Raw genomic sequence first — 25,314 nt, 5'->3', positions numbered from 1 at the left:
CTAGGATGTAGATAGAGAATTTATCCAGTCACCCAGATCAAGGAACTGGAACCCAGACATCTTGATTCCTGTACCTGCCACCTAATGGCCTAACAGTCTCACTCCTGTTGGGAACTTCAGAGGAGCAGCCAGCTCCTCTGACCATGCTTCCTGGAGATCTTTGGGTGGGGTGGGGACAGTGGAGAGTCAGGGAAAGCTGTGTAGAGGGTGTGGCCACCAACAGGATGGGCCAGATGCAAAGTCAAGAGGGCCTTGGAGGATCCAGAAGTCACTTGAGGGTTGTGATGTCATTCTCACAGATGGTGCTTGTTCGGACCTCCAGGTCAGAGTGTGGAATGACCAGGAGGACACATGGGGAGCAGGGGAGAAAGGGGCAGGTCCCACAAATTTGGTAGGAACAAGAGCAGGCTCAGGAATCCTGTGTGCACTTCGGCCTCCTTGAGAGAGGCAGCCTAAGGTGCAGCTTCTGACTCCCAGGGGGCTCAGGGCCTAAGGGGTGGCTGTGACCCCAGGCCACATTAAGAGAGGTATGGCATGCAGAGCAGGGGAGGTGGAAGTCCCCACCTGCATGGTTGGGTGGAGGAGCCTGCTGTTGCTGCTCCAGAGACCCTTGTATCCAGCTACCCACTCAGCCCCTTTGCTGAGCCTTCTCATGGGCATTCAGGCGTTACTGGACACTTGCTCCACCCCTACCCCTCTTCCCCTCTTCCCCATCTCAGGGAGAGGCACTACCACTCACTGAAACCCTTCACTTCCTTTCTTTCCCTCATCTCCCCCATCATTCCTTCAGGAAATCCTTTCAAAATATGCTTGAATCCAGCCTCTTCTCCCACCCCTACTGCTACCAGCCTGTTTGAGCCACCATCACCTCCTGACCAGAGCCATTCAGTAACCTCACTGGTCTTCCTGCTTCTGCCCTAGTCCCTGACAGTTTGTCCTCCACACAGCAGCCAGAGGATTCTTCAGTAAATACATGTTGAATGAATGAACAAATGAGATACAGTCCCTGCCCTCAGGGAGACCCCATTCGAGGAGGAAGATAGGGAAGAAATCACTGGGGTTCCAAGAGACCGGTTTACATGTGAGACAGGAGCTGTGGGAGCACCAAAGAGAGAGGCATCCTGGGGTCTCAGGGAAACCCACAGAGAATGGGCCATTTGAATTGGGCCTTAGAGGATGAGTAGGAGTTTGCCACAGGGAACAGATTGGGAAAGGGGGTTCAAGAAGGGGTGCAATAGGATTGAAGTTGGAGCGTGAAGATGCCATGTGTATTTGGGGAACAGTGAGTAGCCAGTGTCCAGGGCTGGGGGACTGGGGAATGAGGGAGGGCAGGTAGAAAATGAGACTAGGCTCTTGGGCTAGATGATGAAGGGTCTTGAATGCCAAGCCAGTGTTCTCATTTTAGAATTTTTCCCAGCCATAAAAGGGACGTCAAGAAACAGCCAGTACATTTCACTTGCATCATGACTGTGGTTTAGTGATTGCCAAGGTCCCCGTTTGAGAAGGATCTGGAAGCTGTACTCAGGCCCATGGTTAGGAGTGCTGTGGTTGATTAGCAATGTCTGCCATAGGTGTAGATGGGGGTCAAGCCTCTTATTCACCAGATACCCAGAAGTGGGTTTGGGCTCAATAGATCATTCAAACAGAGCTTTTTCTAGAGGTGGTGAGCTTTTTCTTTTTGTCCGTGGAGGTATGCAAGGCAGAGTGGGCCCAGCCCTGGGTAGGGGGTTGGGAGGGTGAGCGTGGGTAGATGAGGCCCCTGTCTGGTTGTCTCACAGTATTTTTTTCTCCTTTCTCTGATTAGTGATAAGATGTTTCCAGCTCTGGGCTTTGGGGCGCAGTTACCCCCAGACTGGAAGGTAAGTGAAGCCAGACTGTTTTCCTTTTGGCTGAGGTGGGATTTGCATGTATGGCCTCTCTGGGATCTGCTTTGGAAAGGTTGGGCTATGGCCCAGCTGCCCTGCCTTCTCTGCGTTTACCCCAAACCTACACACATTTCTCAGCTTGAACCTCATGCAGGCAGTGGGGCTAAAACAAGGAATAAGTTACGATATCTGTCCCCTGGTACCCCAGTCAGGTAGGGAAGATGCTAGATTTAGGAAATAAAAATATAGGATACCCAGTTAAGTTTGAATTTCATATAAACAAGTTGTTTAAGTATGTCCTAAATATTGCCTGGGACATACTTATACTAAAAAATTATCCATTGTTTATCTGAAATTCAAATTTAACTGGGCATCCTCTATTCTGTCTGGCAGCCCTAAAGACAGGCAGTGTCGTCAGTGCTGAATGGGGCAGCAGTCCCTAGAGGAGGGCCCCAACCTGGCCTGGGGGTATCAGGAAGGCTTCCTGGAGGAGGTCAGGTCTAAGCCAAGAGGGGAAAGGAGAGTAGGAGTTTGCAGAGTGACTTGAGGTGGTGACGTGGCAGGTAGAGTGTTCAGGGCAGAGAGAATAGCCTGTGCAAAGTCTGGGAGGCAGAGGGAGCAGGGTGGTTGGAGGAACTGAAAGAAGGTGGGCGTGATGAACTCTCCATGAAAGATGGGCAGGGTGGGGAGAGATGTGGCTGGAGAGGTGGGGAGCCAGCCGTGCAGCAAGCAATGGGTGGGTCTACCTGGGGTGTTATTGGCATTTTTGAAGGCTCACTCTGGCTGCTGAGTGGGGACTGGCTGGGGTGATGGTTGGCAAGATGGAGGGATGGAGAGAAGGGGCAATGTCCATTACAGGTGAAAAAACAGAGGCTCAATGACTTGTCCAAGGTTACGTTCAAAACAGGGAGCCTGAATTCCAACTGGGCAGGTGGACTCTCATGTCTGTTCTCAGAATGTGCTAACCTTCTGATGAGAAGCCTGCGGCTGTGGGCATAGAGGACTCCTAAATCTACATGTATGTCTCAGCCAGTGGCCCCTCGTCTGCCCTGCTGTACCACATGCTGTTTCCAGAGTGAGCGTTCCCCTCACATCCTCTCCGGGGAGGGCAGTTTTCACCTAGAATTTCAGGGGGTGGCTCGGTGGCCTGCTGGCTAGTGTATGGTAGGGGGCAGGGCCCTGTGGGACCACAGCTGGGCCTCTGGGCAGACACGGTGATGCCACTGGGGGCAGGGCAGGCTGGTGCAGCCAGGCCCAGCACTATCTTGTTGCTAGGACACCAGCCAGCTTTCAAAGAACTCTGGCTGAATGAGATGTTTTCTTGTGCAAAAGCCTCCTTGGAAATGTCACAGGGCAATTCTGGGGAGGCTGGGGCTTGGCCAGGCTGGAGTGCCCGGTGGTGCCAGGAGGGATGCTGGAACGAGGCTTGGAAAGGGCAGATGCTCTATCCCACCTCCCTGTGCTGCTGGAGCTGGCCAGACCTGGGCCCTCCCAGCCCCTTACCTTCCCTCTCATTCTAACTCACCTTACTGTGCCACATGAACCTTCTTCTGTTCGTTCCTACCTCAGGGTCTTTGCATGTGGTCTTCCCCTGGCCTTTTACCCCCTTTTACTGACTTCCCATTGCTGCTGCTTAGCCGAGAGATCATTTCCTCTAGAAGGACTGCCTTGAGCGTGCACACGTGGGGCCCCTCCTCCCTGCCCCGGAACTTTGTGGTCACTCTGTATTTGTTGATTTGCTCATTGTCTCAGGGAGGGCACTTGGTCTCCTCCTTGCTGTGTCTGGCTCCAGGCATGCAGTACGTGATTGTTGACAGTAAATTTGGGGCCCAGTGGCCTGAGCAGACAGAGGTGTTGGTTCTCTGAGTGTGGGAAGTTAGAGGGAGCGTGCCACTCGGCTGCCTGCCCTCAGGACCTCAGTCCCTCCCTGGGCCTGGTCCAGGTGAGCCCCAAGAGGACCCCTGACCTGGGTAGTGGCTGAGGGACTCAGGAAACATTGGCCTTTCAAAATTAGCCAGAGTTAGTCAGATGAAGAGAGGGATCAGGCTGAAGGACAGGCCTGACCAAGGTCTGGGGTGGAGAGGAGCACAGTTTATAACTCTCCCCACTTTATAGATGGGAAAACTGAGGCTCAGAGATGATGGTCACTCTGAGATCCCTTCGACTCCCTCCATGCCACCATCCACTGCCCTGCCAAAACCAGAGGGAACAGCCTCTTAAGTAACTCAAGACCATGGGCTGGGCCTGGCCAGGTGGGGTGAACGGGACCATTGATCGTCAGAAGGCAGCAGGGAGTCCCAGGGCAAAGACCTGTGCCTGGCCAGTCCCCAGGGGCCCCTAATCGGCTTGGGGTGGCCTCCAGGAAGCTTGTCGTGTTTGCTGGCATTTCTCAGGCAAACTAGGGCAGCAAGTGTGGGAGGGGGCTGGGCTGCTACAGACAACGTGAACTCTTGTCCCCCAGATCTGGTCCCGGCTCTGCTGTGGCTCACTCGTGTGACCTGGGCATTCCTTGGCCCCCTCTGAACCTCAGTTTTTCCACCTGTGAAATGGAGCTGCTGGGTAGAGTAGATGACTTGGGAGGCCTCCAGGGTAGATGGGTAACCTGCTACAGCCCCACCCACTCAACCACCAGGCCCCACTCTCCCCTTAATAGAGGAAAAAAATGGAGAAGGAAGAATTTGGGTGACCGAGAAAACAGAATATTAATCCATCCCTATCAGGAGGTGGCTTTTCCCCCTTGGTCTGTAAAATCTCCTAAAATCTGATTTTGCAGGAAGTCGTTGGCCCAAGGGAGGCCTGTTTCCCTGGCAACCGTTTTCCTCTCTCAGCCCCCTCTGTACAGGCCCCCCCTCTTAGTCACTATAGAGGCTCATGAAGTTTCCATGGCAACAAGGACCTCCAGCCCCCACACCTGGAGCCCGGGCCGGGGACAGGGTGAAGAGGGCCCCTGGGCAGGAACAGGGCCCAAGAGGGGCATCAGGGGAATTGCTCCATGTCAAGCACTCAGGGCTGAGGGAGCAAAGAACAGAAAAGTCCATTCCCCTGAACAGGTAGGGATCTTCTCCTCAGGCTGCCAGGCACAGGGCAGTGCTGGGGTGAATTTCTCTGCTGAGTCCTTCCCATCTTGGCCCAGGAGGGCTCCCCAAGGTCAGCGGCCCAACCCCTTTACCAGGCTTGAGGGGCCTGGGCCTCAGGTCTGTTCTGTGTGGCCTCGGCACCTGGCTTCCCCTCTCTGGGCCTCAGTCCGTTTACTTGTAAAATGCAGATGTCAGGCTTGGTAGGGCCTCCCAGCACCCCCCTGCAGTGTCTCGGAGCTAAAGCGTCTGCCTGGGATCGTCTGTGCCTGGACTGGAGTGCTCCTCCAGCCTCTGAGGGTGGGGGTCCCTTCCCCCTGGGCATCTCTTCACCCTCCCATTTAAACTCCTCAGGAGAGGAACACCTTCTCGGGTTAGTGGGTTTATGGATTGTGAGCTCAGGAGGCAGCCTAATTTCAGTTCTAGTCCCAACTCTCCCCTTCAGTAAATATGGGAACATTCTGGTCCATTCTCTGTCTCAGTTTTACATCAGAAAAAGGGAGTAATACCAGGCCTTCATCTGTTGGATTGTTGCAAGGAGTGAGGGGATGCTAGCAAAGCCCTGAATGTGGACTGTGGCACACGGTTCACAGGGAAGGGGCCGAGTGGGGGTTTTGACGGAGGCAGCAGGTGAGGGAGGGAGGGTCGTCTTCCCATCTGAGGTCTGGCTTCTCCTGAGGCCCTGGGTTCTGCAGCCACCGAAGTCTGACCCACAGTCCTGAATGGGGTCTAGTTATCAGTCCCTCTGTGGGCTAGCAGCATCCTGGAGTGTGCAGGGTCAGCCTCTGATGATGCCCCCGGGCTAGGGGCTGGGTCTGCAGGAACTGGGATATGGCTCTCTATTCCCTGCCCTTCTGGCCCCATTATGCTTCCTGATCCCCCAGTCCAGCTTTAAGTGGGTTGTCAGCTAAGCCCCAGTTTGGCTCGCTGGCATAAGGTGGGCTCCCTTCCAAGCACTCGTGCTTATTAGTAGGATGGGGGAAAGCACTCAAGGCCCGAAGAAGTGGAACTCTCGTTATAGCCCCACCACAGTGAAAGCAGGTGACATTCCAACTGCTCCTTGAACCCGCCACCCTCAGATGCATCTCCACCCTACTCAGGGACTCTTCCCACTCACCCCCGCCCCCACCCCCGGCTGCTTTGGGTCTTCATTGCTGCCTGCGGGCTTTCTCTAGTTGCGGTGAGCGGGGGACTACTCTTTATTGCAGTGCACATGCTTCTCATTGCAGTGGCTTCTCTTGTTGAGCTCTAGGCGCGCGGGCTTCAGTAGTTGTGGCACGTGGGCTCAGTAGTTGTGACTCTCGGGCTCTAGAGCGCAGGCTCAGTAGTTGTGGCTCAGGGGCTTAGTTGCTCCGCAGCATGTGGGATCTTCCCGGACCAGGGCTTGAACCCGAGTCCCCTGCATTGGCAGGTGGATTCTTAACCACTGTGCCACCAGGGAAGTCCCTAGGGACTCTTACAGTGGGGCGAGGAGGCATAGACAGCCCTGACCCCTCGGAAGAGATTGGGGTGGTGTGGAAGGTTCTGTTTCTTCTGTTACAAAGTGAGGGTGGTTGGGCCTGTGGGTCAGACCTAGCAGTGGAGGTGAAAGCAGATGCAGGGGTATCAGTAGCCTTGACCTGGGGTCAGGGTGGCAAAGAGCCAGGTTCCCTCAGAGGGAGCCTTGCCTGGCAGCAGGTGGGCCTGGGCCCAGGTTTAGGCCAGGAGGCTTTCAGCTCAGCATTTTCTCTGCATTTCAGGTCTCCCATGAGTTTGCCATCAACTTTAACCCCACCAACCCCTTCTGCTCAGGTGAGTGTCAAGCCCACCTGCATCTCCCCTGGGTTTACGCCAGGCCTGGCCATCTCCCTGGGCAGATGCCGGGGAGGAGTACGGGTTTCTGTTCTTTTCTCTCCCCTCCCCTCGCACTTGCTCAGTGTGGCATTTGGGGAGAAGCTGGAATTTGGAGTCAGGTGGCCCTGGATTCAAGGCCAGCTGCTGCCCTTTTCTGGCTGTGTGACCTTGGAGAGATCACTGCGCCCCATTGGGCCTCTGCCTCCTCACCTGCCTCAAGGAGGTGTGATAGCAGGGTAGCTCACCTCACTGGGTGGTCAGGTGAGAATTAAGGGAAGTGTTGACAGAAAGCCCTGTGTAGGCCAGGAGGAGGTGAGAGCAGCAAATTACACATCTGCCTCTCACCTCCCTTCTGCCCTCACTGGGAGGGCCCATTCTTGTCCTGCCCCACCCTGTTCTCCCCACCTTCCACAGGGAGCCTTGGCACCTAAGGATTGAGTATGGCCTGGGCGGGGGTGCTGGGCAAGAGGGAGGGGCAGGCAGCAGAAGTGGTGCCTGTGCTCTCCCTGCCCCAGGCCTAAGAGGATTTCTGAGCCTCCCAGAGTCAGTTAAGAAACAGTGAAAGAGAAGGGGCTCCCAGGTGGGTATGGAAGAGGGTAGTTCCTGACACCATGAGAGCTTTCAGCCTAGGACTTGCCTTGGGTGTAGCATCTACCTTCCCTGGGAATCCCTGAAGCTGGGTCAGGTTTGTACTTGGAAGGGAAATGCATCAAGTCACCACGATGGGGATGATGCTGTGACTCAGAAGCCATGGGCCTCTGTTGGCTGAAATCGTGGCCCTGTCCTCCTACTGGGGCCTGTCTGGTTTGGAGCAGGTCTGCCGAGATGTTTTATCCAAGTTCAGACTGGGCAACCTCATCTCTGGCCAGAGGCCTTCTGGACAGGACAGCAGAGCAGGGGGGGTATTCTTAGCCTTGTAACGGTGGCTAGTCACAGAGCACCTACTGTCTGCAGAGCCGTGCAAGCATCTCAGTTCCCCCAGCAACCCTGAGAAGCCATAGCGTGTCCAGAATGGACCTCCAGGTGGCTCCCTGTGACCCCAAAGTGTCACCGCAGGTTCTGCCCACCCCTTCTCTGGGAGGAGCCTGCTGGACACCCTCCTGCCAGCTTCCCAAGGGTGTAGATTACTAGTCTCCTTGACAGACAAGGAAACAGGCTTAAATAACTTTCCCCAGGTCCCACAGCTAAGAAGGCAGGAATTGGAACTCGGGTCAGACTCCACGTTCAGGGCTCTTTACTTTACACCACTCTGGCCCTGCCCTCTGGAGCTTCCAGTACCACAGGGCCCAAACTGGCCATGGCAGGGGCATTTGGGGTGGGCAGCAATTGGGATGAGAGTGGGTGCAGGGTCAGGGAGGACCTGGCTGATCCAGAGTCTTCTCCCCGAGGCAGGCGTGGATGGCATCGCCCAGGCATATTCGGCTTGCCTGCCCCACATCCGCTTCTACGGTCCCACCAATTTCTCTCCTATCGTCAACCACGTGGCCCGGTTTGCGGCCCAAGCCACGCAGCAGCAGACAGCCACGGTGAGTAGGTGATCACTGGCATGGATGTGCACGATAGGGCTGGCACAGGCTGGGCCTTCCCTGCCAGATGGAGATCTGTCCTTCCTACCCTACCCACCCATGGGGCTGGCTGGCGAGCTGGATGTTGTTCTGCCTCCCCTTGTTCTAAACTCCTAGGTGAGCCCCGGCCTCTCCACCTTAGTTTACCAGCAGGGATGGGAAGGGGGTTGGAAGTAGCTCAACTTGACTGGTTCTGGATTCCTGGAGCACAGACTCCAGGACAGACAGCAATTCCGTTCGTTCAGCGCTTAGTAGGAAATAGGGGCTGTGATTAATGGGAAGTCCCTCCAGGCAGAGGGAAACCCGGAGACTGTAGTCCCTGCAGCCCTCCGGCTGACCCTCTGGGCCACCTAGTTCCCATTAGAGCAGCTGCCACCTCATGCTGAAGGGTTTGGAACTGTCTGGCCTGGGTCCGGCACTCAGTGATGAGGCTCAAGCTTGAGGCTGCCAGGGCTGCTGTGTGGCATCTGGAATACATGGCAAACGGCCATCCTGGGCAGCTTCATCCCAGGTCCTCTCCCTGCACCCAGCTCCAGGTGCAGTGCTGGAGTCACCAAGGGTCACCTTGCCCACCTTGCCTGCCATCCACCAGCCCCTGCCCCAGGGCTACTGCCGCGAGGAGCTGAGCCAAGTCTGGGAACCCGGCACCTGGCCCTAGGGTGGTGGAGCCCGGGCTGGGACGTGAGTCCGACTCCCACCTGACCAGGCCCCCGAGCCACCGCCACAGCCTCTGCCCCTGTCTGGGCTTCCTCCTCCCCTGGAAGGAAAGGGATGCTGCACAAGTGCTGAAGTCCTTTCCTGACTGTCCTTTTCACTCTGCCTCCAAAATACTATCCTCATCTCGCCTGCTTCCCCATTGCCATGGCCACTGTCATCTCACTGGACACTATGGCCGCCCCTCACCCCTCCTATCCATGCTCCTGCTAGAGGGTCCTTTAACTGCGCACATCAGATCCTACCCCCTCCTGGCCTCTCCTCCCCACAACCCTTCCTTTACTTGTGACCATTCCACCACCGACCTTGTTCCTATCCCTCAAAGACACCAAGCTTGTCTCCCAACAGATCCTTTGTCCTGCCATCTCTTCTGCTTGGAGGTTCTTCTCCCCTCTCCCTGGCTTGCTCTGTCCCATCCCTCAGTGTCCCTCAAACGCCACCTCCCTGCAGCCTTCCTTGCCTACCCACCTGAAACGTATCCCCTGCCTTCTCTGTTTATTCCTGTCTGGACTCTGATGATGGTGGCAACATCTCCTTCACATACTCTGCGTTTCTGTCTACTGGGTGTCTCCCTGGTTGGCCTCTCAGCCCCACAGGGCCAGGCTGTGTCTGTGTGTTGTCCGTCATCTACTTGGTGGCCTATGCTGTGGCTCGTGTTCTGGGAACGGATGGATTTAAGTTGGCCCCTGTCGTGCGCTGTGCGCTGTGCGAGGAGCTGGGAGGAGGTGACTCAGCCAGGGCCTCTCTCAGAAGGAAAGGAACCTGGTCCCATTGGGACTGCCCAGAGGAGGGAGGCACCTGCTCAGTCACTGAGGAGGTAGAGGTTGCCTTCCCGAAGATGGAGACAAAGATAAAAGAAGGGGAGGTTATGAGAAAGAGGACACCAGGGCCATTGTGGGGAGGGCAGGACAGTAGTATGTGGTCTGACTGTCTGGGAGGCAGCAGAGGGTCTGTGGGAAAGGGGGTCCTGGGGTCAGCCCGCCAGGGTTTGAATCCAGCCCCTGCCCATCCCTCACTGGGTGACCTGGGTAAAACTTACCCTCTCTGAGCCTCGTTTGTACCATAGGAATACTAATAGGACCTACCTTAAGGAGGTGGTGTTAGGATTAAATGTGATAACACAACAGCTGGCACCCAAAGAGACCTGAGGATGAGGAAGGACAGGTGGCAGAGAGTTCTGGGAAGAGCACCCCAGGCAGGGAGAATGGCAGATGCCAGAGATGGACCGGAGGGAGGTCAGTGCACGATGTTGGATTGAAGGAAGATGGTCCTGGTCGTTTCTGCTTCAGGGAGCGTGACTTGCTCTAGTCCTGGCCTTGGTGATGGCAGCTGAGGGCCTGAGACAAGTCCCTTCCTGCTCTGAGCCTATTTCCTTTATGAAATGGGACAAGTAAGCCCATCTGAATGGGACAATAACTGGGGAGGACCTGGGAGTGGCTTTTTTAAATTCCTGGGGTGCTGGGCTAGAATTGGATGGAGAGGGCAGAGTGAGGGGCTGCCCCTCAGCTTGCACACCGTTTGGATACCTGCTACCAGCCAGGCCATTGTCCCACCCAGACTTTTATCTGCCTGAACCAGCTTTCAGAAGGATGGAAGAAAGGCCTGCATTCTTGTTTAAGGGAAAAAAATGGGGCGGAGCAGGAATGAAGCCCAGTGTTCCTCTCGGGCTCTTTCACCTGCCAGGCAGGGGCAGGACTGGGCAGGAGATGAGGTCCTGGGGAGAAGGGGCCTGTGTCTGCTGGATCCTAGGTCTGGAGGGGCTTGGGCCCTGGGGACCACCAGGAAGGTGTCTTTGCATTCTGGGGAACAACTGCTGAGGGCCCTCCAGAAGGAAGAACTGGGCCCTTTCTGTGAACAAGTCCTAATCCTCACAGTACCCCAGCCGCTTTCGTCGTGACCAGGTCCTCCCAACCTGAGGAGGCAGCCTTCCCTGGCTCCCTCACCCTGGGGAAGCACTGTCACCCACCCCAGCTGTGTGACTTTAGGCCAGCATCTCTGGGCTGCAGGAGGCGAGCCAGGGCTCTCTACTGGCCTCTCCTACTCTGATGTCCAAGAAGATACAGATAATTCTCTAGCTCCTGCCTTTACTCCGTCCATCCATGCACGGAAGGTGGGGATGCCTCAAGGTTTGGAGGCCCATCGACCTGGTTCAAACCCCAGCTCCCACACTTCCTGTGTGTCCCAGAGCAGGTTGCTTATTAAGCTCTCTGAACTTCAGTTTTCTCACCTGTACAATGAGGACGATGGAACAGTACCTGCCTAATAGAAGCATTGCAAGGATTCAACGAGCTCAGCATCCAAATTGCTCAGCACAGCGCCTGACACACAATAGCACCTAATAAACATGAGGGGATGAGTCTTCTTAGGACACCTCTTGGGCCGGCATTTGGTGATGCTGAGCCCATGTAGGCCTAAGGCAAAAGGAAATAATTTGTGCATTACCTGATGCTTCCATACAGCTGCTTTTTGGGAAACACTTGTGTGGCTTCATCCTCCCTGTCCCCCACACACAAACATGCATGCACACCCACGCACAGGAAATCAAGAGCAGATGGTGGAAGCGTCTCTCTAGGCAGGCCTGTGTTCTCCCATTCATTCACGCAGCTCATCTCTACCGCGTATGTTTCTCTGCAGCACTGGGGAGACCATGATGCGCAAGCCATGGCCTCTGCCCTTCCAGGGCCTGTGGTCTTGTGGGGAGCCAGGCCAGGAACAGCAGCTGTAATGCCAGCCAATTAAAACTGTGATGACGGAATTATAGGATTATGAAGGTGGCATCTAACCCAGACAGAGGGCTCAGGGCAGGCTCCCTGGAAGACTGATGTCCAAGCTGAGACTTGGAGGATGCTTAAGAGTTAGTCTCATAAAGGGTGTGTATGTGTGTGCATGTGTGGAGTGTCCCAGGCAGAGGGAACAGCATAGGCGAAAGCTTGGAGGCATGGTGTATGGCGTAACTAAGGGAAGGAGTGTGATGTAAGTGGGCTGGGTGGGGGTGGATGAGGTTGAGAAGGTAGGCCAGCTCCCACAGATGCCTTTGAAGCCAGTAAGGAATCTGGATTTTCTCTTAAGGGCAGTGGGGAGTCACTGAAAGGTATTAAGAGGTTTGGGTGGTACCAAGGGACTCCTACTGTGGGGCCTCATCCTTCCCTCTGCTCTGACCCATGTGACTTGGGCCTTCCCATCCATGGCCCATTGCTGGTTGGCTACCTAGGCAACTGGTGCCATAGTGGAGGGGGAACTGGGAAGCAGCCAGCACCGTGGAATTCCCTCCACTCCCCAAGGTCCTCAGCAGCCAACTTCTCAGAAATAAGCTAGGGGTGAGTGCAGCTTCCCTGGACTCTGCCTGCAACTGTTATGGTCAAATCAGTTTCTTATAAATCAAATCACATGTTAAATGCATTAGGGGAAGTGGCTATTTACAGCCCTAGAAGCCTGAAGAAGCTCTTGGGTAAATGCTAGAGATACTCTGTCCTTGAAATGTGTTGGAAATTTGGGGTTTGGGTTCGACCTGGCAGCAACTGGCTGTGTTTATGGAGCCTGCACAGGGTGCCAGGCCCATGAGATGCAGAGGTGTGAGGGGAGGGGCTGCCCTGAGGAGCTCTTAGGGCAGTGGGGGGAGAGGAGTATCCAGAGAAGCCCGCCCCAAGGGGTAATCACTGGCAGCGAAAGCAGAGCTCAGGGCTTGGGGGAGCCTTCACATCCACTCGGGATGGAGGAGTAGACGCTCCGAGAGGTCTTGGAGCTGTGGCTGGGGAGGGTACGCCAGGCAGAAGGAAATAAACCAGGAAAGGCATGGAGGTGGGAAAGCTTGGGGTAGGGTAGACCAGGACTATCCATGGGGACAGCAGAGGCCCTTTCCACCTCCTCCTGCCCGATTCCACCCTTCTTTCTCCCCTTCCACAGCACCCCCCCTCCCGCCACCTCCCCTCTGATCTGTCTTGGGGATGGGATCGTGGACCCCTGGGGTTGCAGTAGACCTTAGAGGCTCCTGGACAACCTCATTTTTGCCTGGGATGGGCATGAAGCCTAGGACTTGTCAGCAGAACTTCACTTCTCCCTGCCAGGCCCCACTATTGGAGAGACAGCTACTACTGGCCACTGCTGCCATTGTGGAAAGAGCCCTAACTTTGGAGTTAAGGCTTGGGCTTGAATCTCAGCTGTGCCATTCCTGGCTGTGACTCCTTGAGCAAGTCACTGAACCTCTCTCAGCCTGTCTCCCCAACCTCCAAAAGGAGAATCCCAGCGTGGGGATGACACGGAGCACGTGTGGTCACCATCACCGTGACTCACCTTTTCAGTTGGTGCCTACTGTTCTGCAGGAACCCAGGCCATGGGGAAGAAGGCTCCAAGGCTGTGAGGGGGGCCTCGGCCTGCGTGCTCCAAGTCTCCTAATGCAGACACGTGGCTGGTGGGAAGGGAGAGCCAAGAGGGCCATGTGGGGAGGAGGGTGGGAGACAGCCATCTGAGCTGGAGGAGGCTTGGAGACCAGTCCCACCCCGAGTGGTGAGGCCTGTCACCCAAGGCCAAGTATTCTCTTCTGTCCTCATTGCTAGGCCTTTCAATGCCTTCCCTCCTGCCAGCCTAGGTGCCCCAGAAATACTGCCATGGACTATTTTGGTGGGATGGAAGTCAGGGCCACTTAGGGAAGGGGTGCTGGCTAGGATGATGGTGGGCTATGAGGGGACAAGGGTCTGGATGAGCTTATGAGGTGCCCCTCAACCCCAGGAATGGGGACGGGCAGCAGCAGCCCTCCACTACAGGAATTCGGGCTGCCATCTCCACAGCAACAGGTATCCATCCCCAGCCAAGCTTTTGGTCTCTTAAAGGCACAGTTCAGGAGTTGGACTACTGCTGTCGAGGGTTGGGGGTTAGGATGGTGGCATTCGTACCTCCACACGGTTCATTCCTTTCAGGTTGTGCTTGGGGGACAGGCAGGAGAGCAAGGCATCCTAGATGGTATGTTTCCCAGGGAGGAGACGGCTTCGCTGGGTGAGAAGGTGGCCAAATGCTGACTTGGGGGCTGGCTTGGTTCTGCCCTTTATAGCTCCATGACCTTGACTAGTCTGGGTCCCCATTTCCTCTCCTGAAAATCAGAAGGGTCAGAAGAGAAGGCAGAAGCCCCAAACAGAGAACATTAGGGCAACAAGGGCTTTTCTGTTCATCTTATGTATGGGGAAAACTGAGTTCCCCAAAAGGGACCAGAGGGTGCTAAGCACAGAGCCAAGTTGAAAATGAGGTCTTAGGCAGCTAGGAATGCTGGGGCTTCTGCCCACAGATCATCCAGTGAGATTTCCTGAACTTCATTCACTCACTCCCCACCTCCACAGTCTATGCTATGGCCACCAGTCACCTACACTAATTATTCAGTATTTTTTTCATGTAAATAATTTTATAAAGAAACTATAACCCACTGTAAGGTAAAAGTTACTTACCACTTGCCATAGAGAGTAATAAAAATAAATACACCAGGCTGCACAGTGGTATCAAAGTCTACCTAGAGACTGCTGTCCCTGGAGCTCTGAGCTTCCGGCCTTTTCTCTCTTTTTTAATAAGGAAGGTTAGCAAGTGGGACACACGAGCACCAAACTGAGAGTTCCTCCTGGGTGCAGTTTGTAGAATTCAAAGACCACTGCAAAACCAATACCCTTCCCACTGTGACTGATGCTGTGGCTGGGGTGTGCCCCCAGGTCTGCTTGTTGCCAGCAGAGTCCCACAATCCCAGAAGCACTGACCTAGATGATCTGCTTAGCTCCTGCAAGGGGTCTCTGAGGCCGGCTGTGCTAATGGGGAACGAGCAGCGTCACAGGTGTTCACGTGAAGGTGGAGCAGAGAAGGGGAGGCTGCTCCCAGAGTCCACAAGCCAGAATGCGTATTCCTCAACAGCCGTGGGCCTCACTCCGCCACAGATGCAGCTGTCGATTACCGAGCTGCTGCCGCATGGCCGGCATGGTCTCTTTGAGAGGTGCAGGAATTCCCACTTTGCAGACAAAGAAACTGAGGCACGGCGAATTGAGTCAGTTGCCCAGAGTCCCACGGTGTAGCCACTGTCAGAGCCAGTCTGGGGCTCTCAAACCCCCAAGCTGGGGAGTCTGACATTGCACAGGGCAGGAGGAAGAAAGCAGTTTGTGCTTCCAGCTGTGACGGAGGAGAGGCCTACAGGGCCCAAGCACTGACAGGTGGCTGCCTAGGGAGGTGGCTGGGGTTCGGCAACAGCTTGGGGAGACGAGCCACCTTCCTCCCAGGGGTCAGAGGGTTTGGGGAGATTGGGAAAGGACGGAGGGGAAGGGTGGCCAGGGGCCGAGGGCTGTGCTGAGTGCCTGTTGACCCCCTCCGCAGCAATACTTCATCCTCCTTATCATCACGGACGGTGTCATCAGCGACATGGAGGAGACGCGGCACGCTGTGGTGCAGGCCTCCAAGCTGCCCATGTCCATCATCATCGTGGGCGTGGGTAACGCCGACTTCGCTGCCATGGAGTTCCTGGACGGGGACAACCGCACGCTGCGCTCCCACACAGGGGAGGAGGCAGCCCGCGATATCGTGCAGTTCGTGCCCTTTCGAGAATTCCGCAACGTGAGTGTGGGCCCGGGCTGGGGAGGAGGCAGTTACAGGACCCCAGCAACCATAGTTAATCATCCAGAATGAAGGCGCTGGGATTGTCTGCCCAATCCTAGGCTCCTCTACCCTCAGCTCTGTTGACTACGTACCTCCTGAGAGCCTATTACCCGCCTGGTGCCATGTGAGGCCCTGCCCCCAGGTAAGGGCATATGACAGTTGCATGAGCACTTGCTTCAGCAAGCTGACGGAACTCAAGGGAGTAGTGCCCAGTCCAGACTGGGGCTCCAGGACGGGGGTTCCCGGAGGACCTGCCCTCTAAGCCTGAATCAGAAGTCGGCGTCATCCATGCAGGGGAAAGCATTCCAGGAGAAAGAGATGAGAGCAAGGCCCAGAGGCGTGAGGGGCTTTCCTGGAAATCAAACCTCACCCACCACCTCGCTTCAGGTGGAAAACAGGGCCCATCTTAGGATGGCCTCCTCTCGCTAAGGACCGCTCTAGGAGGAACCGGTGGCCTCCCTTGCTCCTGGAGGTGGCTCTGGTCCTATCTGCAGGTGACCCAGGTCTGCTTACAAGGAGGCTGGCATTAGCTTCCTGGTTGCTGTCCTTGCAGCTGGGCCCGCAGGCAGCCCCAGAGGGAGCAGTCTGTCAGATGCCAGCCCGGGGCCTAGCTTTCATTTGACCAGAGGCACACTGTATAGCCTTGGGCAAGTCCCTGACCTTTCCTCCTGGCCTCAGCTGCCTCAGCTGTAAGCCTCAGGGTGCTGTGGCTCAGGTCCTGGGAGCCAGTCCCAGCAAGAACTGGCCACTCGGATTTGTAACCACTGGTGCTCACATCTCTGCCCAGTACCCTCTGGGTTTGCCTGAGCTGGTTCAGTTCCTTCCTCTGGAGCGTGAGCTTCCTGAGGACAAATGCTGGGTGTTGGCCACCCAGGCACTGCATGGACACTGAACGAGCTCCTGGTGTGCCCAGCCTGTGACTGGGTGCCGAGCAGTGAATCAGACAGTCACAACCCCTTAATACCAGCCAAGAAGGTGCTCAGGAAATGTTTGCCAGATGAGTAGGCCACGCAGCTCACCTCCACCATCTCTTTCCCCCCAAAAGCCTCCCATAGACAGATTCATCCTGAAACGTTACCCCTAGGCACCTCGAGTGCTCAGGTAAGAGTAACACTTAATGTGAAGGAAAGCACTGCTAAGGGTGGGATTTCAGGCCTGGGCTGGGCTGAGGAACGCTAGTTTTAGACAGCTCTGGCCCTCTGCTCTGGTTTTGTCCTCCAGGGACACCTTCTGTACCAGCCCCCTGGGCATGGTGCCCCTCACCACTTCATCCAGTGATCCTTTCTCTCTCCTCTTTCCACCCCACCCTGCAGGCGGCAAAAGAGACCTTGGCGAAAGCTGTGCTGGCAGAGCTGCCCCAACAAGTTGTTCAGTATTTCAAGCATAAAAACCTGCCCCCCACCAACTCGGAGCCCGCCTGAGTGCCAGCCCTCACCCAGCAGCAGCATGCCAGCTGGGCCTCCCGCCCTCCCCAGGAACATGCACGCTCACCCTGCTTCCTTGTGGGTGGCCCTTTTTTTTTTCTTTTAAACTGATCCACATTTTTATTTTCTACAACCGGACCTCCACACCCCCAACTTCCTCCAGCCCAGCTGGGCTTCCTTTATTGGAGTCGACTGATGATACTTCCAGGCCAAACTGGCTTCCTCTCCTCCTCTCCCCACCCTTGCCACTCTTAAGTATTGAATGTACTTTGTATAATTTTAGTGGAATTGTTATTAAAGAGAATAAAATTTTTACAATCATAACTGGCTTTTTCCAAGTAACTAGCTGCAGACTCAAAGGAATGTGTCCCCGGTGCATACTGTGTGGTAGCCTGCACCTAATTCCTGTTCTGTTTTTTAATACTGTGACCGTGTTCTACTTGTTATACTCAGGGTAATAAAGGAGTTTCAGATGTCCCTGTGTCAGCTCCTTCCTCAGCTGGGACCTGATGGGCTCACTGATCTGGGAAAGGAAACATGAAAACCCCTTCCCCCCAGCAAGCCTGTGAAATTGGTATAATCACTTCTACTTGGGGACATGCATTCCAAACAAACAGTAATGCAGCTGTTAAACTGGCACAGAACTTGGCACATCGTACACGCTCAATAAATATCTGTGGGGCAGTGAAATGCACGGTCCCATCCCAGCCTTCTGGGCCCCAGCAGAGCCCATGCTGGCCCAGCCAACAGCACATGGTACCCCACCCTTCTTCCTCATGGTCCACGCTGTCTTATGTACCCCACTCCACCACAGCAGTGGCAGTCGCTGCCACCCATGTGCTCCTCCTGCAGGTCTCCCAGGCACTGGAGTACACCCTGTGGTCTGCAGCATGTGAAAGCCTCTCTGGCTTCAGGATGCTCAACAGGGCTGCTTCTGTCCCTGCTCCAGCAGCCGTTGGTTTCTATCGCACACCCCACCCTGGGCTTGGGCCCAACCTCACGAAACCAGCTAGGCGACGCATCTCTGAAACCCCAGCCGTCTGGCCTGTTCCCTTCTCTCCTCCAAAGAACACATCTTTCTCTTTTGTCTACCTCCTTCTTAGAGCTCCAGTCAGCCCCTTTGCCACAGGCTCACGTGCAACCAACAACTCACATTCATATTAATAAGCACATTACAGGCATAATCTTGAACCTTTCCACCAGCCCCTGCCTGTGACCATTTCAGAGATGAGGAAACAAGCAGAGAGGCTAATCGAATCTATTAGAGGCAGAGCCAGAACTTAGCCCCAGGTCTGGCCAACTCCACAGAGCCCACACTTGTTCCACTGCACTGAATGTCTTCCCGTGACTATGAGGCAGTCTTCTGCTCAACCTGCTGCTGAATTTGTCCTCCCCTCCAATGAAACTGGGCAGTCAGACATCTCGACCTACTCTCCCAGGTCAGCAATTCTTACCAGTGGTCTGCTAGGCCTGGCTGGTGCGCCAGGCAGGTTCCTAGCTCCAGGTGCGTGGTAAGCTGAGGAGCCGGTGTTTATCTGGTGGGAGCAAGCGAGGGACATCTGTATCCTAGGCTTCCAATGCCTCTTCTGATTCCTTGGCCACCAAAAACCAGCTGAAATATCCTTGAGGGACACCTTCACTTCTCCTGAGAGGGCTGCAGGACTGAAGGGAGCCGTGATTTCCTCAGGGACCTTTGGGAAATCACAGCACAGCAGCCCAGAGGCCAGCTCGGCACTGTGGGTAGAAACCCAGGACCAGCGCATCTGCCTCCTCTGGTTCACACCCAGCCCTTACTCAGGACAGCTGCAAGACTACGTAATGGTTGAAATAACACCACGTGACTGCTTCCTTTACCCTCCCGTTTGGTAGCTGAAGTGTCTAGCTGGATGTCAGATCCAGGGAAGTTTGTATCCAACTCAGCCTGTCAAGTTCTGATCGACCAGAGGCCTCTATGGTGGAACAGCCTTCTCCTCCCAGCCCCACATCCCCTCCTTAGCCCTCAGGGGATGGGTGTATTGGGGCGACAACTGATGCAGACCTCTCCCTTACACCTCCCCATGGGAATAATTTACCAGATTGGTGAAGCTATGGAGACTGACATCTACTGGGCCGGGTTAAGGTAGACTCCCTGTCTTGCATCAGGGCCCATCATAAATGCTCCAACTCCTATGAACCACCTACCTCAGTGTGGTGCCGGCAGCCCCCACTTCGCAGCTGCACGAGGGAGGAGACCCAGCCATCTTTCTTCCCCCTTCTCTGCCTGAGGTTGGGTGGATCAGTCAAACAAGCCTTCTACTCCCAGCTGGTTTGAGTTCACCAGGGAAAGGAATGTCCTGAACTCCTGACCAGGCAAATCACCACTTAAAAAACAAACCAAGATAAGTAAGTCCTGGGGATGTAATGTGCAGCATGGTGACTATAGTTAATAATAGCAGATTGTATATTTGAAGGTTGCTGAGAGAGTAGATCTCAAAAACTTTCATCACAAGAAAAATAAGTTTTGGTAACTATGTGTGGTGATGGATCATTTCACAATATATACAATTATTGAATAATTACATTGTACACCTGAAACTAATGTTATATGTCAACTGTATTTCAATAAAAACAAACCAAGCCTTGGTGCTACTATTTGGTTCTTGCACATGAATAGTAGGATGAAAAGTGAACTTGGAAATCTGACTAAAAGGTTCCTTTACCCTTGAATCACCTCCACTGAGGCGTGGGCACTGGCATTTGTTTTAAAGTTTCATTGAAACCACAGAAAACCAGACTTAGAATTAAAGGCTCAAATTAAAATTCTGGTTCTGATACTTACCTGTGTGACCTTGGGCAAGTCACTGAATCACTGTGAATTTCAGTTTCCTCTATAAAATGTAGAGAAGGGCTGTTTCACAGGACTTTTTTTCAGGATGAAAGACACTACAGTCTGCAAACATCTCAAACAGTGCCTGGCTCGTCCATAGCGGGCCCTCAGTAAATGCTCACCGATAAACAAACTGATATAAGGGATAATGATGTGCATGACCATGTCTAAAACAGTGAGGGAGATGCCCAGCTGATGGCTAAAGCTCACAGTGGAGGTTGTCTCTGGGTTGTGCTGCCCATGGCTCTGTCAAACTCTGATGCTGGGCCACCTTCTGCCTACTAGTGCTATGACGCTCCCTCTTTCCCTAAACCATTGCTCCAGCAGGTAAGGGAGCAAAATACCAGCCCTTGCCAGCATCACTAAGGCATAAATGTGCGACTGGCTTCTTGTGTTCAACACTATGAAAGTGTTGCCAAGATCTAGCCTCCCACCAAGCAGAACTTGCATTCCATACTGTTACGTGTAAGTGGGCTGGGCATGCCAAGAAATTAAGAAAGATCCAAGTCCAAGAGATGGTGCACTGCCACTGAGCTCTCTGTCCTTTTTGTTTTTCTGGAGGGGCTTAAGACGACAGCTGAGCCACATACCCACGGTTAGGACACCCGAGCCAAGGAACTGGGTGTGCCTGAGCAATTAACATTTAGCTAAGAGGGAAGCACACGGCAGAAGTGGGTGGTTGGAGCTCTGATGACCAGATCTGACCTGTCGTCATGTCAGTGTTCTACCTGCAACTGAGAAATGCCAGTAGGATGGATAAACCTGCCATAAACCACCACAGAAGCTCTAGACAATCTACCCAGAAATGGGGGAGGCCGAGGGTAACAGTACTAATGAGGACGGCTACCATTTTCTGAGCACCAGATACCACACCAAGTACCTCTTATAGATCCTCTTTCACCCTCACTAGGAAGTTGGTGTCCTGACTCCTATCTACTGAGGAGGAAACAGAGGCCTGGAGAGGTTAAGGATTTTGCCCAAGTGATCCAGCTAGCAAATGTCTGGCTCCAAGCTCATAGCCACTGTGGTGTAGCCACGGAAGGAAGAACCAAGTTGATTCCTGAGAGGTAGCCAGAAGGGAAGAACCCACGAGGTGGAGAGGGAAAGAAATGAGGACGCAAGAGACTAGCCTAAGCCACTCCTAGTTAGGAACTTTCAGTCTAGAGTGCTCCTGAAAAAGTCTAGAATGCCCTCCCAACTCTGCGTTTGAGAAGCCAGCTTTCTCTCCTCCTGGGTCTGGGCCCAGGGAAGGCAGACATAAACAGGTCACCAGCCAGCTCTGTGGGTCCAGTCACATTGCCCTCCCTGCTTTTTATAAATGGAAAAATGGATGCTTTGGATTCCATGCTCCCTTCCTCCCCACCCAGGCGGGTGACAGGGCCAAAGGTAGATGCTAGCAGGAAGTGCTTTAGAGAGAGGCCGTGGTATGACACAAGCTAGATAATCCAGATAGAGCTGGCAATAGGATTCCTCAGAGACAAGCTTTCTCCCTCACATGGTTCAAAGCTGTAAGAAGACTATCACTCAGGACAACGCAAGCAGGTTTTAAGAAACCACCCCAAACCTGTTTTTATCCCTTATTACCTAGTTATAAAATCCCAATTATCTATTAAGGCAGGAGAGCTGCATCTTGTGATTTAAAGCAGTGTTTCCTTCCAACCCGGGTTTTCCTATTCTTCTTTGGGTTTGAAACACACAGTCTACACTAGATGTTTTCCAAGGTGACTTGCTCTACTGGGAGACCAGACTTCCTCCACTGGGAGACGTGCTTTGCTGGTCATGGTTTCTACAGAGCCCGTGCCTCAGCTCCAGGGCTCTCCGCTAACAGGTACGGCGAAAGATGAAATGATCACCGGTGACTCTCAACTTTTTCTGAGATACCAAGAGCAGAAATCTCAGTCTGATGAGTCTCAACCTCCTTGACACAATCTAGCTGTTACAGTAGATGGGGACGGAGGTGGGAGCACAAGATCCAGTACAGGAAAAGCAAGATCTTATTCTCTGACAGGTTTATTAGCTTTCAAATTAATGTAGGTTTTTAACCCCTGCAACCCTTTGTCAACTTCTCCCAACATCGACAGAGGCAATGAGGTATAGTAATGGCCTCTTAAAAGTCAAACCAGGGACTTCCCTGGCGGCCCAGTTGTTAAGACTCTGTGCTCCCACTGCAGGGGGCATGAGTTCGATCCCTGGGGTCGGGGAACTAAGATCCCGCATGCTGTGTGGTGCGGCCAAAAAAACCCACCAAAAGTCAAACCACATAAAGATGGTGACTTTGGTTCCTCAGTCTGCCTCCTGAAATGATCTGACGCTGCTCTGGGTACGGGCTGTAACAGCAACAGCACGATTGCAGGATAACGAAGCAGAGGAGCAGACGGTGCCACACAGTTTTACCTCAACGTCTTGTTTGTAAGGATGGAGCTGATGTGCCTGTACTGACAGTCAGGAACAATTAGCACAGAGTAGCTCTGAAAAGGAAAAAGAATTCACAAGGCATCAGTTATGGGTGAAGGGAAGTCACCATCTGCCAGCGGGCACCAGAGTGTCACTGCTTTGGGAGGGAAAAGGAGTGGGTTTGGAGGAGATCCAGGGGCCTCTCTGCCCACGTTAAAACTGAGTAGCTTCTCTGCCTGCCAGCATCACAGTGTCAACACATTCTGTGTGTGTCTCTCTCCGTCTCACACTCAAGGAAGTAGAAACAATTGACGTAGGAACCCAGCGGAAGAAAGAACCGCCCAGGCTCATTCTTCTGAAGCAGGGGAGCCTACAGCTTTTTGCTGTTGTTGTTAAAAGCTCACGGCCTACCTCTGTCCTCGGGGCCTCCATACCTTGTCTCCCCCTGCCCTTCCCTCCCTCCCAAAGGGAGAGCCCCTGCCTCCCTTTAGGGGATGGAGGTGGAGCAGCACCTCTGTATGGAAAGGGAAGAGCAGGAAGGGCAGAAGGTCAAAGCAAAGGAGAGGACAAGTGTAGCACCCTTAGTCTAGAAACAGCTTCCATAGTTAGAAGCCACAACTAGAAATGTAGCCAACAGAGAGGGGCCTCAACAGGTTATAGCTAGAATATGCAGGTGGATCCCACTGGCTTGCAATATTAGAATTCCAGGAGCTGCCAGAAATAAGTCACCTCATCCACACATCTACCAGCACTTCTGATCTCTGGCTACAACAAAATAAGGCCTATGTTTGTTACTCTAAGGTTTAGAGTCTTAAATGGGATTAGGCGGAGGCAGAAGGAATAGCCAAGGGTAAGGGAAAACTTCACAATGAACGATGAGTGTTAAGTGACACCCCCTGCGGATGTAGTTTAGAACCTTTACTTAGTCACACAACATCAAGAATAGGTTAGTTCCAGGGCAGCGTGCCATTCCATCACCTGGGACCTTCTCTTCGCCCTGCACAGTCCACAACGCAGTATAGTCAAACGGCGCCTTTGTCTAGAATAGAATGTTTAAATGATACCTGTTCAATAACTGTCCTTGCTTCTTTGTGGCGTTGGGAAAGGAAAAAAAAGAAACAAAAACCAAAAAAGCAACAGAACCCAAACCCTTTGCAAGCCGCTTGGCACCTATCTTCCCAAGGCATTCTTAGTGGAATTTCTTCTGGGCCCTGACCTCTGCCCTACTTCATCAGTGAGCACAGAGGCCGAGGGACAGGTCTGGGCATCCGTACTGGAGTACAAAGAGAAAACAAACACAAGTCGGGCCACAAGTGGATTCTGGCACATTTTTAGATGAGGTTAAAAATGTCACGGTGTGCACAGGGCGCAGGTAAAGGACTTATCTGTGGGAGGTAATGCCTGTAGGCAGAATAAACTGTCCAGTCTACTCTTGGGGAGGAGCTCCCTGCGGTGAGAACAGAGGAACTAGGGGGCCTCGAGGAAGGTGTTGGTTCGGAAGATGGAAGAGACGATCTTGCCGGTGGCGTTGATGGTGCCTTCGCTGTCTGAGCTGGACTCAGAGTCACTGCTCCCAGAGTAGGCGCCCAAACCTGGGAGGATGCCGATACAGACGGCAGCGGAGGGGCAGTGGATGGAGGGACCACTCAGAGATGTGCTTCCAAGAGACACGCAGGAAGGGGCTTCTGCAAAAAAGGAGGCACAGGACTGTTACTTCATCACCCTTTTCCGAAGGTGATGGTGTGCTTTCCATGTGTAGAGGGCTTTATGTTGGAAGCCTCAAAACAACCCTATGCAGTCGACACTATCCCCATCCTCATCTTAATGTCCCTCGTTTACAACTGAGAAAACTGAAGCCACAGCAGAGAACATTTTAAGACCATGCAGAATATCACCAAGTAGCTGGGGCTCTTTTCGCCCCAGGAAACCCAGAGTCACAGCAGCACCTCCATGACAGAAAGCCTCAACCTAGAAAACACAGGACTTGAAGGTTAGAGGAAAAGTTAAGAACTCTCCTCCACCCCTTCTTCCCTGTTTCCAGCCTCATTTAATCACTACAACAACCTGGTATAGAGAGATCCCCCATTTTGCTGATGAGGGAGGTCCAAAACCCGGCTAAGGTTAAAGGCCACTTAGAGTAGAAAACATAAACTAAATTTGAATCAAAAGATAATGTACTAAAATGATCCCAGAGCTCACTGCAGAGTAAGGGTTGGAGTTCAAACACTGTATCAGGGTGACAAGCATATTACCTTCTAGGGTTTTGCCTTAACAAACCCCTAACACTTCATGTAAATGTGAAAAGGATACATGGTTCCAAGTATATGAAATCAGGAGTAAGCAAAAAATATCACTGAGAAGCAAAGAGAGATCTCCAACAGCCAGTATACATAGTTCATTTGCTTATACAGGAAGTACTAATAAGGGGAGGAAGCTGCTAAAGATAAGTAATGTGAAAACATGGAGATGTAGAAAGTGAGAGCTCACAATGATTGCAGAGGCTACAAGAGGTAACAAGGCTACAAGAAAACAGGCAAATATTTACAATAAGTATCACAAAAGCTAATTTGTTTACGATGTAAAGAGTTCTTCCAAAACCAATAACAAACCAACAACTGAACAGAAAACTAGACAGAAGACATAAATAGTTCACAGAAAAAGAAACAAATGACTTTTAAACATAGGAGAATAAACAATATATGGAGGAATAGGCATCTATATATGTTGCTGAGGGAATGTAGGATAATTGGGCTAAGTCCTTCACACTTAAATGATGTTCATGCAGCACTGTTGACAGTAGAAACCAAAAGGTTCATTAATAGAGGACCAGTGTAATGGACAGGTATTCAGCCATTAAGAATAATAAAGCATCTTTGTGTGTAATGGTATTGAATGATCTCTAAGATACCATGTGTTAAATGAAAGAGGCAAGGGTGAGTACAAGTTATAATCTGGGGGGGGGGA

The 25,314-nt window shown here is 53.2% G+C and overlaps 2 protein-coding genes across 7 annotated transcripts in view; one reads left to right on the top strand and one right to left on the bottom strand.

Moving 5' to 3' along the window:
• CPNE2 (copine 2) overlaps positions 1–17,414 on the top strand; it is a 53,676-nt gene extending 36,262 nt beyond the window's left edge. Inside the window, exons 12-16 of one of the 2 annotated variants that reach the window (XM_082607708.1) lie at positions 1,805–1,859; positions 6,679–6,730; positions 8,165–8,298; positions 15,388–15,624; positions 16,980–17,414. In XM_082607708.1, coding sequence (XP_082463834.1) covers positions 1,805–1,859; positions 6,679–6,730; positions 8,165–8,298; positions 15,388–15,624; positions 16,980–17,087 — 586 coding nt within the window. In that variant the 3' untranslated portion in view covers positions 17,088–17,414. The remainder of the gene's footprint in view (positions 1–1,804; positions 1,860–6,678; positions 6,731–8,164; positions 8,299–15,387; positions 15,625–16,979) is intronic. The other variant, XM_082607709.1, reaches the window with a different exon arrangement.
• Positions 17,415–23,664: 6,250 nt separating this feature from the next.
• The window catches only part of PSME3IP1 (proteasome activator subunit 3 interacting protein 1), a 45,608-nt gene continuing 43,958 nt past the window's right edge, over positions 23,665–25,314 (bottom strand). For all 5 annotated transcript variants that reach the window (XM_082607714.1, XM_082607710.1, XM_082607712.1 and 2 more), the window contains exon 7: positions 23,665–24,035. In XM_082607714.1, coding sequence (XP_082463840.1) covers positions 23,915–24,035 — 121 coding nt within the window. In that variant the 3' untranslated portion in view covers positions 23,665–23,914. The remainder of the gene's footprint in view (positions 24,036–25,314) is intronic.

The sequence above is a fragment of the Mesoplodon mirus genome, assembly GCF_964341445.2.
Source record: "Mesoplodon mirus genome assembly, chromosome: 19".
NCBI classification, from domain to species: Eukaryota; Metazoa; Chordata; class Mammalia; order Artiodactyla; family Ziphiidae; genus Mesoplodon; species Mesoplodon mirus.
This window is presented reverse-complemented; position numbering and strand designations above follow the sequence as displayed.